The following is a 15,662-nucleotide window of genomic DNA, read 5'->3' on the forward strand; positions in this document are numbered from 1 at the left end:
GTCCCCTCAGTCCCCAGACGTTTGCAGACTGTTATAAAAAGAAGAGGGGATGCCACACAGTGGTAAACATGGCCTTGTCCCAACTTTTTTGAGATGTGTTGATGCCATGAAATTTAAAATCAACTTATTTTTCCCTTAAAATGATACATTTTCTCATTTTAAACATTTGTCATCTATGTTGTATTCTGAATAAAATATTGAAATTTGAAACTTCCACATCATTGCATTCTGTTTTTATTCACAATTTGTACAGTGTCCCAACTTTTTCTGATTTGGGGTTGTGTGTATATATATCTATATCTATATATAGATATAGATATAGATATATAGATATAGGTATGTACAAGAAACAAACTTGTTGCAACATTTGTTTTTGCAGGTGTATAGGAGAGAGGTGGAGGAGAATGGCATCGTTCTGGATCCTCTCAAAGCTACTCATTCTGTCAGAGGGGTCACGGGGCACGAGGTCTGCCACTACTTTTGGGACACAGCTTATCGGAACGACTGGGAGAGTATGTTCACCTCAGCATATCATTTTGCTTTTTGATCTTCTAATCTAATAGTGAACAGCAGCTTTTGTTTTTTGTTTTCAGGAATGGTGAGAGAACATTGTGCATTGTGCTTTTTGTTTAATTTTTAAAGTTTAATGTGCTTTTGTCCATTTTTTTTCTTTTTCTTTTTGTAAATGTTGCTATTTAGGTTTAATCTATTTTTGCTTTAGTTTTAGTTTAGTTTTCATTTATTTCCAGTTAATAATTGTATTGCTTCAACTTAAACCTAACGAAAATGATAAATGCTGACTTGAAATACGTTTGTTTTTCCATCTAATATTTATATTTTATTTCCGCTTTATTCCAATTAGGTATTTATTTTATTTTTAATAGTTTTAGTTAATGATAATAACTGATGCAAATAATAAGAAAATGCTGTTTTGGTTATACATGCAAACACATTTACCTTATCTTTTACAGCAACAATTGAAAGCTTTCAAGTGGTTGAGACGCTCTCGGATAATGCGGTCATCATTCATCAGACACATAAAGTAAAGCACCATTCACTATTGCATTATGGCTGGTTGTTTCTGAAATCATTTGTGGTTGTTGCAGTTGCATTGACATCTTTAAATACACTTTCTCACTCCTTTTTTGTAGAGAGTGTGGCCTGCCTCCCAGCGGGACGTGCTTTATGTATCGGTTATTCGTAAAATTCTCTCCACCAATGAGAATGATCCTGACACCTGGCTGGTGTGCAACTTCTCAGTGGATCATGACAGCTATCAAGTAAGTACCTGGACTGCAGAAGTATCTTTTAAAATGTTTCCCTTTTCATACAATTTGATATCACAGACATTATTATTAGAAACCCAGAAACATATAAACACATAATATTCAACATTAAAGGTATACAATAAGCTGTGCATCAGAATGCTCTCTAACAGAGGTTTTCTCATGTTTTCTCCAGCCTTCTGCTAGATGCATTCGTGCCAAAATCAATGTAGCCATGATCTGTCAAACACTAATCAGCCCACCAGAGGGAGACAAAGACATCACCAGGGACAACATCCTCTGTAAAATCACATATGTAGCCAACGGTAAGCCTAGCACTACAACCATGGTGCCAGTTTTCACGGGTCAGGGTGTCTGACCATCCTAATTGAATCCCCTAAAATAATTCAAACTAAAGGTTGGGTGGGTGTCTTTATAGTACATGCATGACTGTTTAAAAATTTGGGGTCAGTAAGATTTGTTAGTCGGTAAGTATAAGTAATATGTATGTATGTATGTATGTATGTATGTATGTGTGTGTGTGTGTGTGTGTATATATAATATGTATATATATGTATAAATGTGTAAATTATTATTATTATTATTATTATTATTATTATTATATTTTATTTTATTTTGGATAAAAATAATAAATGTTTCCTGAGCATATTAGAATGATTTCCGAAGGATCATGTGACACTGAAGACTGGAGTAATGATGCAGAAAATTCAGCTTTGCATCACAGGAATAAATTACATTTAAAAATATATTCAATTATAAGATAGTTATTTTAAATTGTAATAATATTTCACAATATTTCAACTGTTTTAGTGACCACAAAAGTTAGATAAATGTGTTAGTAATTGACTTGGATTACTGTGTAATCAGTTGAACACAAAATAAGATATTTAAAAAATAATGTTGTTAACCAGACAGGTGACATTCTTTAAAATATCTTCTAGCTAAAGACATCTGGCTGTTTAAAAATGTCAACCACCCCTAAATATCATAAATATATCATTTTTACACTGAGTACATTACAGTTTGGATTGCAATCTTTGTTTTATTATATACACGATATAAAATGTCACATTAATGCTGTGTTCATGTAATCCTAAAGTAAATCCTGGTGGTTGGGCCCCTGCATCAGTCTTGCGAGCCGTAGCCAAGAGAGAATACCCCAAATTCCTCAAACGCTTCACCACGTATGTTCAAGAGAAGACCAGCGATGAGGCTATCCTCTTCTGAACAACACCAGGTAACTCGCACCTTGAAAACAAGTGACTGTTTCCCGCTTGTAAATCACAACGTGTTGTACATTTAATCTTGTTTTCTCTTCCCACAGGTTGTTTAATCTACATTCCCAGTTTGCTTTCTGACTCACCTGAAGAAACGCCTTATTCACAATGCTCTACCATCACTCATGACAAAGCGCTGCTCTGCCCAAGTGCTCTTGACACTCTTCAGAAACCTTTTTCAAACTGTATCCATACAGACTGAACAAAAGCGGTACACCAATGTCTGTAAAAGCACCTTTGAAAAGTCAAACACACTAGAATAACCAACACAGTCTGTTCATCTTCAAAAGGCCTTACTTATTTTTTCGTAAATGAGCTGCGGCTCAGGTTGTTAAAGTGTTTTACATTTTTGTAAATATTTGATCATAGTTTGAGTTCTGACTGTGGTCTTGGTGAAATATATATACTGTAAACTTGATGCCTTGATTTATATGATTCTCACTGGCCAATAGCCGTTTGTCTTAGGAAGACCCTTTCTGTCCTCATGATCAAGAGGATGTCACACTTCAGTCTTAAGATCTATTGTACAGTTCGTGTATGAATGTTTAACATTATTTACATGTGAAGGCATTACACATTTTTGATTATTGTAATTCATAAATGTGGCTTTTGGCAAAGTGTATGTTTAACGGGAACTGCTAATATTGAAAAGTAGACCTGTAAAAAGTTGGTATATGACCATTATTCCCTTTTCTTTTTAAGTTTTGTTTTGTTTTTTGTTCTAATTTTCAGAAGTTTCAAAAGTGATTTTTGCAGGTAGGTGGCACTTCGTTGTACAAATGCCTGTGTTTGGATGCTATTAGAGCAGTTTCATCATTCCACTTTTCATATTCCTTAATGAATTGGTTCATTATTACCTGTTGGCCTTCCATCTACACAATATACAAGGAATTACAGCAGTTGTGCCATTTCACAGTTTTATGTCACTTACTGTGGTCTAATTCACTGTATGGAAGAATGAATGAATCTGGCACGTTTTCAGCCATCACTCGATTTAAAAGAGTAGTTTACCCCAAAGTTGTCATCATTTACTCACTCTCATGTCGTTCCAAACCTGAAGAACTTTATATATTCTGTAGAACACAAAAGAAGATATTTTGAAATATGTCTGTTTTTTCCCCCCATGCATTGGTAACTAAATCAGTTTGGTTACCAACATTCCTCAAAATATTTTCTTTTGTTTGGACGAACGAGAGTAAATGATGACAATTGAATTTTTTTGGGTGAACTATCCCTTTAATAAAGGCTTCAACTTCATGATTTTTTTTATGCAAGGCAAATCCATTTATTAATTGAATCATCTCACTGTTGTAATATGTTGGGGGGGGGGGGGGTTGTTGTTTTTGTGACGTCAGTAACATTGTTTGCACTAAACAATATGATTTTTTTTCTTCTGTTTTTTTCCATACTAATACTCCAGTTCCGAACGGCTGATTTGATGCATGTAAATGATCGAATCGTTGCATAGGTTATGCCGTCACAGATTTGCTGCTGCAGTACTGCTTAAAGCACTTTTATTTAGTTGAATGTGTGAAAATCTTAGTTTATGAAAGCAAGAACAAGAAACTAAGGAAAAAAACCTTGACTATTTTGAGATTGGTTACAAATGTTAATTGCTTTTTTTTTTTTTTTTAGTTTTGTAAATGACTTCTTTCTATATATATATGTAGTATCACCAACTTATTAATGAAACCAAATTTTATTAAACGCAAGCAAAACTTTCACTTTTTCATTTGTGTTTGTTACAGGCTACAGCAAATGATTTAAGTACTGAGTAATATGACCTACATGTAGTTGCAATAGGGTTAGTTGCATGTAATTGTGCAGAATATATAGAGACTACATATAACAAGGTACGTTGCAATAAACCAATTCAACCTCTGTGAACTCTGCACTGGGCGTTTCCAATCACGCTGAGCGCTGATATTGACTGACAAACCTATGGGCTGATATGGTATCATGAGCATGCGATAGGGTTACTATTCAAGACGAGCATTAGGGGAGGAGTAACACGGTTAGCGCTCTCAGATTAAGTTGTGTGTGTGTGTAAAAAGCCCAAAGCCCGTTTCATCCCTGCAGGTCTGTCTCTAGGATAGTGCCTCGCTGAGGTTGAGCCAATCAGCAGTCAGTATCCTGGTGAGATGTGATGCAGGGCGAGCTGATTGGTCGGCTCACACTCTGGTGAGGCAAGAGCCTATAATGTCATTGCCTTAGAGAACTCAAACATCTCACCACATTGGTCTCCAGCACACGCATAGCCTCAAAATATAACAGCTGTGCTTTATATATATATATATATATATATATATATATTGAACTTTTTTTTAGGTGGTATTAGAGAATAAATTGCGACATGATTCATTTGGTGCTTTTTGTTTTTGGGCTTATCACTTTGTAATCTTTCTTTAAAGTTAAGCTAAATGTTAGCAACACACAAGTATAAATAGTAATGCACACAATGGCAACCAACATTATTTTTTAATATGAAATGCATTCATTGAAATGCATATTTCATTCATATATTCATTCAAATAGTGTTTGTTTAGTATATTTGGTTAAAGTTGCCCAAGTGAGAAAGAGAATATGATCAATTCAAGCGCAACACAATGTATTATATATTTTCCTTTATTATAAAAAAATATACAAAACTTTGCAGTTTATTATTTATTTAATAATTTGAATTGTGCCTTTGGGGAAAAAATAGCAAGCTTCCTTTCAGTCTTCAGCATGAAACGTACTTTTCTAAACATCAGCCACTCTTTTCCATTACATAAAAACCAGAACCAACTTAATAAAAGCCATTTCAAGCCTTCAGAAATACGCAGTGTGTTGTGTATTGTTACATAAACCTATAGCAGTAGGTGTTCAAACACAAATAAATCAGTAATTGAACAAAGAACTGAAACGCGGATCATAGCACCTTTTGAAATATTTGTCCCATCATGCCGTAGCACTGCTCCTTTCAGTTACACAAGTCATTCAATACATTCCTGTGTCATAGAAAAAAAACTAATGTACATTCTGACACGAGAAACACTGCGATCACTGCTGACGGCTGCGTTTGGCAATTTCATAGTCGTTCTGTAATATTCTACATGTGTACCAACTAGTGAATCATAGTACTTTAAACTCCTCTGTGTCAGTACTGTCCTGTGCCATTTCCCTTTCTAAGTGCAAATAAGTAAACCTTCTCTTTCCCTTTCTAATGTTGCTGACCAGTTTGGCGAACAAGTTGGCAAAGATATGCTCCCAGTTGCCATCGCCATCAAATAAAAATAAAGTACAAAATGCTCTCCACTTTAACCCATCCAGTCGGCCTTGTATGACCTGCACTTCATTGATTTTAGAAAAAAAATTATGTTATATGGCCTTCTTTATCTGTATGTTCCGGCTGCTGTGGATCTAAGATCAGATTTGCTGTTCATAGCAAGTTAGGCTTGACAAAGCAGGGCTGGAAACTGCGATCCTGCTCAGATATGATTTAGAAATACCGACTTATCATAAGCTTGTGAACACAGCTGGTCTTGATTCCAGTCTTTAATTAATCCAGTCTCTTTAACAGATCAGGGAAACCATGAACAGTCATAAGTTTATATTCCTTTTGCTGTCCTTGAAAATAATCTAAATTACTAATCATTTGTGCCGTGAAGTTGAGATGGTCTTTCTGTATGGCCCTTTGCCTCTTCAACAGGCGATGGCTCAAGATGCCTGCTTAGTACATGTTCCTGGAGCTTCTTGCAAATTCACTTTTGATCTAAAGCCAAAATATAAAAAAGAAATTATACAGGTGTTTGCAGATGATAGTTTACGTTACAAAACATTGTCAGTCTATTATTATTATATTATATTGTATTATATTTTAATTTGTAAGGTTATTTTATTAATAGGATTTTAAGATTACAAATATTATAATGATATATTACTGTGTGCGTATATATATATATATATATATATATATATATATATATATATATATATATATATATATATATATATATGAATAATTTTACAAATATATTTCTTATTTATTAATTGTATAAATATAAAAAATTCATATACATTTATATATTATATATGTAATTTATGTATATTTATATATTATATATATGTAATTTTAATAAAAAAAATTATAGTGTATATATATATATATATTATATATATATACACACACACACACACACACACAGTAATATATCATTATATATATATATATAATGTACAAATATACATAAATTACATATATAATATATAAATGTATATGATTTTTTTTATATTTATACAATTAATAAATAAGAAATATATTTGTAAAATTATATATATATATATATATATACACACATACATACAGTATATTACATACATGTGAATAAAACTATACATGATTAAAGGATTATTATATACATTTATATTCAATAAGTATTTCAGTTATATCAGACTCCATTTCTTGCCATACACAAGAGACAGTCCATGAATTTTATTGGCAATGATTTTTCTGGGATAAGTCACTTGGTATATATATATATATATATATATATATATATAGTAAATAATATTAAAGTAATGTTCTATTCATATTTTATAAAGAATTCTTACCTGTTGTGAGTCATGTGACTTTTCACCAGGTGTCCGGCAGCAAGTGCAGACATGAGTGACAGCTCTCCTGCAAGCACGGTCCCACACACCACCTTGGCAAGCTGTCGGGCATTTTCGCCCGGACACACCTGATTGGCACCCAGAACACCCAACATCTGACAGGAAGAGACAGAGAGAATAAAACTGAATGAGATTCTATGAGAGTGGCTTCAGAACTGTGCATCCACAATGAAAATAAAACATACGTCCGTCTTTCGTAAGTGTCAAATACTGATCCTGTATCGAATAGGTGTAAGTACCTGTAAACAGGCCTGCTGTGGAGGAAGGTTAGTGCCTCCGCCCACCGTGCCCAGCTCAATGGATGGCATAGTACAGCTGATATAAAGATCCTCCCCGGTGTGGCCTGAGGCTTCCATTATAGTGATACAATTAGAGCTGCCCACTGTCTGCGCTGGGTCCTATCGACAACAAATTCATTTGTACATCTGCACGTATTGTAACTATATAATCACACAACACATCATTATCCGTATCAAAATCATACTTCAAACAACACAGCATTAACTTTTATTACCTGTCCACAAGCAATATAGATAGCAGCTACGATGTTGGCGGCGTGAGCGTTATAACCTCCGATGCTTCCAGCCATAGCAGATCCAACCAAGTTCTTGTTTATGTTCACGTCTACCAGAGCCGCAGTCGACGTCTTTAAAATCTGCGAAAAAAACACTAGTGTGAGATAGAGGACTTTCATTCCAAAAACATACATTTCTATCCAATATGCAGCCAATATGGGACTTTTTGTAGAATATGACGTGGTTGTGTACCTCTTTGACAACTTTAGCTGGAATGGTGGCCTCACACACCACTGACTTGCCCCTGCCTTCAATCCAATTGATGGCAGCAGGTTTTTTGTCAGTACAGTAGTTTCCACTAACAGCCAAAACTTGAAGCTCTGGAAATTCCTCCTTCAGCCTGGCGAGAGCCTGTTCTGTGCCCTGGTGACCAAAGAGAAAAGAAAGATAAAAACTCAGCGAAGTGCAATTAATGAATCGTGTCAGGTCAGTTAAGATAATTTCAGTATCTGCAGAGACCGTGTTTAACATCATTTTGTAAAATGCAATTCAACATACTTTTGAGATCATGTTCATGCCCATTGCATCTCCAGTTTTGGACTGGAATCGAATGTACAGGTTGCGACTTGCCAGGCCAATCAGAAGCTTCTCTAATCGTGCAAACCTACACAAACAACAAAAATATATGTTTCAAAATCACTACTAACTGCACTACCACAATAAATCTGTTCAGAGAAATGGTCCCGTACCTGCTGGTCTGGTCAAAGGCCTCCTTGATGGTCTTGAAGCCCTCAGTGCTCTCCAGATAGGCCTTGACTTCAGCCGCTTGACAGGCAGAAGGCAGACGCACCACCGGCCCTCTGGTCATTGCATCTGCAAGAACACGGCTACTGGCACCACCTCCCAACTGTGGGACAGCCATTCACGACAACATTAGATTCATGTGATTTACACTAGACATTACGCAACTTTACATCAGTTTAGGCTGCTGTTAAATGTGTTTGCCTTCAGCTTCCCTTTGAGAACTAAAACAAAAAAACAGGAAAAACAAACTCAACTGGGGAAAAATGGTTTTGCTTACAGCTATAGCTCTGCAGCCTCTATTTGTGCTGGCAACTAGACAGCCCTCAGTTGTTGCCATGGGGACTTGAAACTGCTTGCCATCCAATAACAGTGGACCAGCAACCCCCACAGGGACTGGCATGTAACCAATGACGTTCTCACAACATGTTCCCATCACCTGGAATAAAAAACATGAGAATTAATGGTGAGGTTTCCATCAAAGGCTCAAAAAACCTCAATAAACTGCTAAATGTTCTGGGTGGTTGCCAGGGTTGCTGTGCAGTTGCTGGCGCATTACTAAATAGTGTTTCCTAGCCCAATTCAGTCCACCCTCTAAGTATGGTATCAAATTAGTTTTTAATTTTAATTTATATATATATATATATATATATATATAAATATATATATATAAAATTGATACTCTAGTCAGGAAGAATGCATTAAATTGAGCAAAAGTGACAGCAAAGACATCTATTAATGTTTTAAAAAAAATCTATTTCAAATAAATGAAATAAATGTTGTTCTTCTGAACTTTCTATTCATTAAAGAATCTTAAAAATAATTAAATAAAATGAAGTATGATTAATAATATTAAAAAAATATATAGTTTACAAAAAAACTGTTAACAACTGTTTTCAACACTGATAATAATCAGAAATGTTTCTTGAGCAGCAAAGCAGCATATTAGAATGATTTCTGAAGGATCATGTGACACTGAAGACTGGAGTAATGATGCTGAAAATTCAGCCTTTTCATTAAAGGAATAAATTACATTCTTAAAATTAAAAAAATAGAAAAGAGTTATTTTAAATTGTAATATTTTGTATAGTTCTGTCAAATCGATTAATCACATCTAACAAAAAATGGGTTTAGAAAACAAAAATATATGTGTGTATATATACTTATTATTATATTTATTTATATTATTTATGTCTGTGTGTATATACTGTATATAGACACGCACACATATTTACACACACACACACACATATATATATGTACGTGTATATGTATATATATGTATATATATATATATATATATATATATATATATATATATATATATATATATATATATATATATATACAGACACACAGACACACACACAGAAACACATATATAACATATATCATGTAAACAAAAACTTTTATGTTAGATCACGATTTATCGATCTGAAAGCACAAATTTGAACAGTATTACTGTTTTCACTGTATTTTTTATTTTTAAAAATGCCGCTTTGGTTAGCATAAGATACTTCTTTCAAAAACATTAAATAATCTTATTGGATCATATCTTTTTGAACAAAATTTGGATGGATTTGGTTTCAATGTCAGCACATCCCTAGTTTGTTCAAATCAATAAAGCACCACTAATTAAATAATGTATGATGTAATGACCTCATGTCTTACCTTAGAGTAGTCATAGTCTTTATAAGGCAGACAGGAGAGAGCTGAGGGATCTGGGAATTTGGGAGAGAGCATTTTTCTACGGATCATCACCCCTCTCTCAGGGGTCTCCATCATGGCCTCCAGTTTGTAAGCTGGGATGTGCTTTGAGTTCACCAAAACGATCACCTCCTCATCACTGAGGTACCGAGCGCCCATCTGTGGAGTCAGAAGAGGTGACACTTAAATACTCACACACATACACTGTGATTATACTTGGATTAAGGTAACAGAAGTCTACTCTAGGAGGTAAATGGTTTCACTACATGCTTCTGATCTTGTCTAACGTCATAAACTAATTAGCTAAGAGTCAGAGTAAAGAGGGAGGATCTCATTAGAGATTACATGGGTCAACCCTGAGGTAAAAAATAACTACAGCCTTCAGTCCCACAGTGAACCCGGGGTTAATCTTGATGTCGGAAAGAAAAAGAACAGGAGAAACAGTATCGCTGGGATATTTAACAACGCTCTTACCTCTGGGTTTTTCAGAATGGACAGACAATCTTCCACAGGTCTAGGTTCGGCAGGTACACTGATCGCAGGCTCCGACACATCAGCGTTTTCCAGAGTTTCATCCTCTCCCAGAACAAAATTGCTTTTATGCTCAGGCTCTTTCAGGGCAGGCAGGGGCCGAATCACTAAATCTGAAAGAAAGAAATTGCTGTTAGATTCCATTATAGAGTGATGGTTTTGCATAAAATGAACACAAAAATGAAAAGGCAAGGGGGGAATACCTCTTTCCTCTTTGGTAACAACAGGAATGGGAGTTGGGGTTTTCTCAGGCTTGCTAGAACAGGAAACCTCTTTCCTACAGCACTGATCAGGAGACCATTTCTGCGAGAGCATGGAGCCTGGAGTGGGGACTTTCAGGGACAGGGTAGATTCCATCTCCACCTGTTCGAAGAAAATGTACTTCACAGCCAGGAACAGGGCCAGACCCAGTGTGATCACCTGCTCAATGTCCATGCTGATCATCCTAAATGCACAGAATAAAATAATAATCACATCATCGTCTTATTACTATTATTATTAAGGATGCATGATGATATATCAGTATCAAATTGGTTATCAGCGAATATTAGAGATTTTCTTTTCAATTTATCGTATCTATTGATATTGGATATTTAATTGTGCATGATCGTATCTACAATTTTTTACTATGGATGCACCGAAATTTCGGCTACCCAAAATACACAGAACGTGCATCCAAAAATTGTCATTTCAGTGCAATTACCTCAATTGGCAATTTAATATGCATTCCTAATTATTATACAATGCAGTATGCAATATTATAAAAAATGAAATTTGCATGTATATCTATAGCTGCAGAGATTTAGCTGTACTATTAATACATAGAACTATGTATTTTGAACTATTGAAACAAAAAAACAAAAAAACATTCAAACAATTGAAATTAATAGGAGAACAAATCCAAATATTAATGGCCAAAACCAGCATTATTATTAATAAAATGAATAAGATCTCTGAAGTGTGCCCACCTGGACATGTAAAAGTGCCACAGGGGCATGTCTGGTTCAATCCTCTTGGGCATATTGTCATTCAGGCTCACTCCGACTTGAGGAAGATCAAGAGTTCCGTTACTTGACGTGGGATCGGCAATCCACCGGCTATGAGCGTGAACCATGACCAGGCCAAGAGACTGCAAATATTAAACATTATCCAGACCATTAGAGACCAACCCATTAATATCACAAATCCCAGTATCAAAAAACTGTTGTAACGGTCTTGTTCTGTTTTGGTTTTGTTTTCATTCTGTTCCCTGTGCTGCTCTCTAGTTAGTTTCTATGGTTTCTGATTTTATTACGTTCACCTGTTGTTTTTAGTTACCCTGTGATCTCTGTGTATTTATATCCCTTCATTTCCTTTTTTCGTTGTCTTGTGTCATCTTAGTTTTACTTGATAGTTGTTTAAAGCTTTCCAGTGTTCTCCTGCATTCCTTGAATATAGTGATTAAAGACTTATTCTAGTAATTCTCCAGCATCGTGCGATTTGTGCGACCAAGCGTGACAACTGTAGTGTTTTTGGTTCAGTGTGTACCATGATCATTTTGACTCTTTGCGTGACAGGGTTAGGCTTGTTGTCCTCTTCCTCTTCCAGAACTCTAGAAAAGTGGCTCAGCTGCCAGATGGGTCGTCCCTCCCTGCTTTCTCTGGACAACTGATTGAAATAGACATACATGTTAGAATATGATCTAATCTTCATTTATGCGTACTTCGCAAATAATCTTACATACCTCCAACACAAGAGAGACACAGGCCGGGAAGAAGGTCATGAACACAAAGTAGTTCGCCAGGACAGACATACAACCAAAGCAGCACATGATCTCAAGCTGTCGCACACCTGCAGGAAAACAACGAAAGGGCAAAATAAAGTTAAGTTTAAGTTAAAATTAAGTTTATTGCTGCTGGGTTAAACAAATCTGTTTAATTTTCTGTCTCATATGAAAGGGTGAAGTTTACCTGACATTGTTCCCACACCGATCACCAGGCACTCCACAAGGGCATCAAGAGTAAAAGTGGGTCCTAAAACGGCCATTCCTTTGGCAATATTCTCTCTCACCTCATCCTGCAGGACAGCCAAAAAGCCATTTACAAAAACCCAAGACTGGCATAATTGGTCTTATTTACTTAACCCTCAGTTTAATGTAACAAATGTGGACTGGACTGAAAAATCTGGACTGAAAAAAAGCGAAAAGGTGAAGTACCTGTGAGTTGGAACTCAAAGCAAACTTGGCCAGAGCACATGCTTTTGAGAGGTCAATCAACAGCAGAAAGAATGGCAAGGCCTCACTGTGAATATTAATACAAAATATAAACATTTTCCAAAGCAATACTTCTAAAATTTCAAGTGAGAGTGATACACAAATGTACATACTTGAGGCCTGTCAGCTCCTTGTCCAGGAAGTGAATCACAACCGTGCTGAACACAAAACTGGAGAATATCGTGAAAAGTCCTGCAATGCCTGAAATGAAAATTTAAAAATGAACACTTGCAATTCATGTTACCTCACAAAATAATTTTATTAACTAGGTTTAAAAGCTTCAACTCACCCAATATGTATTTGGATCCTAACTGTCGAAGATTTTGGAACTGAAAATAAATATAGACGATTGCTATACATCTTGTGATTGTCAGGATAATGATATCGCTGCTTAGGATTTGCTGGAGACAAGATAGAAAGGGGAAAAAACATAATATTATAATTCAAAGAGAAAATAATATCATTCAACTTTACTTTAACCGCCACCATGATGTCATTTATTTCCAAAGTAACAAGCTGTACCTCCTCTAATTTGGGGCAATCAAAGTTCCACCCACAAATCTGGTCATTTCCAGTGAACATGTTCATAGACATCATGCAGATGGTGAGAGTCACAGTAGCCACAATGACTTCCCAAGGATGGGAGGCCACAAAGAGGCCGTGGATTCGGAAAAGTCTCGTCAGCATGATGAATTGTGTGTTGCAGTCTCTTACTGTAAATGACAAAAGCAAAGAAGAAAAGACAATTGTTAAACAGGATTACAGTGACAGAATTATTATTATTCTTTTACTCACAACATTGCAATTTCATGAGTATGAAATCAAATCATGCACAAAATATATACATATATAAATATATTAAAATATATATATATATATATATATATATATATATATATATATATAAAACAATACATTTGTGAAAGAAAGAAACATTTAAAAGTACTTCGAGAGCATAACTTACATTATAGTTTAAAGTTGGCATGAAACTGAATTTGCAATAGTCTTTTCTTCCCTATTGTGACATATATCCGAGTGAAACACAAGAAAAAAATGTAGGGCAGAACTTTTGTCTATCAGGAATTGATTGGTTCGTTGGTGAACGAATGATCTCATGTGAGTGCAGGTTGTCCAGCCCTCGAGGCATCATCAGAGTTGTAGTTGCAAATGGGCGTTATTTTGATTAAAGATAATGAGAGCACATGAATATATACATTTTCTTTAAATAATATACAGCACCATTAAATCATATGTAATAATAACTACTGGTGCAATAGTCCATAAAAAATAAGAATGGTCTATTTTGATTTCATCATTTTTGAGTTGTTGATGTTTGTTTGTTTTTTTGTTTTGTTTTTTAAGCTCTTTATTACTGCAGTTACACTGTATAGTAACATCAGATGGCTTGATATAAATTCAATGTGCTAAATACATATCTGATGTGACAAATGACAGACAGTGCCATCTGTTTCTGTATTTACAGTTTTGATTGTGATGACCAATAATCATACTATGATGACTGATTTAATAGTAAAAAAAATTACTTAATATAAGATTTAATATCAAAATAAAAAATTAGAAATAACTTTTTTGTATGTGGTGATAGGTGGTGGTAAGTGCGTACTTTTGTAATCATTAACCCAAATGACTCACCTAAACACTCATGATTAAATTTTAAAATATTCCCTTTATACAATTTATTTAAATTACTTTAAAATATTTACAATAAAAGTGTATCAATAAAAATTATATTGAATAAATAGTCTGGACTTTCTTCTGCACTTTGCATAAGCTCGTACAAAGATTCTGACTTCATGTTCTGCTTTCTTAGCCTATAAATATCACCAACAATGATAATAAAGATGAGCAACTGATGCAATCATGCAGTAACGAACTGAAGGAAACTGACATTCAAAACATGAATCATGGATGACATGGTATATTAAGCAGGCATGTGTAAAATAAAAGCTATGGATGTAGATCTCGATGCAGGTACTTACCAGTGAGGGTCAATGAGGGTTTAAAGAATAAATACACCAAGAGCAGATCACTGTCAAATCCTCCTCATATGCGATTAAATAAATAAAAGACTATAGATATTTCCACTGTTACAAATTAACATTTAGCGGTGGTTTTCATAATTAGAGCGGCCGAGATAAATAAATACAGACGATAGTAATCCATATCCCGTCGTTTGAGACAGGACTCCAGTCGCTAACACCGGCATCCTCCTCTAGGCTTATATGAAGCGATGGCATGGCTCTGCGTCAGTCGAGTGATGAGCCAATCAAATCGTCGAACCATACCGATACGCGAGAACACCACGCCCAATTCTTCCAGTGAAACTGTGTTTGAAGGCGTGTCCTGACGGAGAACGCGTGATCTGGCCATCATTTGAATGTGTGTGTGTGTGTGTGTGTGTGCGCGTGTGTGTGTGTGAGAGAGATCACCTACACGTTGTGGGTACCAGCCAGTGGTCCACATGAGGGAAATGGGTTAATAAACATACTAAATTATGTTTTTGAAAATGTAAAAATGCAGAAAGGTTACTGTGATGGGTAGGTTTAGGGGTATAGGGTTTGGGTTAGGGAATAGGGAATATAAAAACCATTACGTCTATGGAGAGTCCCCACAAAGATTG

At 35.3% G+C, this 15,662-nt stretch overlaps 2 protein-coding genes across 2 annotated transcripts in view; one reads left to right on the forward strand and one right to left on the reverse strand.

Annotated features, from left to right (window-relative positions):
* cert1a (ceramide transporter 1a) overlaps positions 1 to 4,286 on the forward strand; it is a 29,912-nt gene extending 25,626 nt beyond the window's left edge. The window contains exons 12-17 of the mRNA XM_084113565.1: positions 380 to 512; positions 972 to 1,042; positions 1,152 to 1,280; positions 1,462 to 1,591; positions 2,386 to 2,523; positions 2,611 to 4,286. Of these exons, the coding sequence (XP_083969691.1) occupies positions 380 to 512; positions 972 to 1,042; positions 1,152 to 1,280; positions 1,462 to 1,591; positions 2,386 to 2,513 (591 nt within the window). The 3' untranslated portion in view covers positions 2,514 to 2,523; positions 2,611 to 4,286. The remainder of the gene's footprint in view (positions 1 to 379; positions 513 to 971; positions 1,043 to 1,151; positions 1,281 to 1,461; positions 1,592 to 2,385; positions 2,524 to 2,610) is intronic.
* Positions 4,287 to 5,172: 886 nt separating this feature from the next.
* Positions 5,173 to 15,256, reverse strand: hmgcra (3-hydroxy-3-methylglutaryl-CoA reductase a). The gene is made up of 20 exons (XM_084114656.1): positions 15,022 to 15,256; positions 13,544 to 13,734; positions 13,311 to 13,422; positions 13,135 to 13,222; positions 12,965 to 13,049; positions 12,720 to 12,825; positions 12,494 to 12,600; positions 12,298 to 12,417; positions 11,739 to 11,899; positions 10,974 to 11,215; positions 10,714 to 10,883; positions 10,204 to 10,398; positions 8,813 to 8,971; positions 8,481 to 8,638; positions 8,290 to 8,395; positions 7,984 to 8,154; positions 7,731 to 7,871; positions 7,456 to 7,614; positions 7,157 to 7,311; positions 5,173 to 6,317 (listed from the first exon to the last, which is right to left on the reverse strand). The coding sequence occupies exons 2-20, from the start codon at positions 13,706 to 13,708 to the stop codon at positions 6,263 to 6,265; spliced, it is 2,655 nt and encodes an 884-aa protein (XP_083970782.1). The 5' UTR covers positions 13,709 to 13,734; positions 15,022 to 15,256; the 3' UTR covers positions 5,173 to 6,262.
* Positions 15,257 to 15,662: the final 406 nt, after the last annotated feature.

Source organism: Abramis brama (genome assembly GCF_963993115.1).
Source record: "Abramis brama genome assembly, chromosome: 5".
NCBI lineage: Eukaryota > Metazoa > Chordata > Actinopteri > Cypriniformes > Leuciscidae > Abramis > Abramis brama.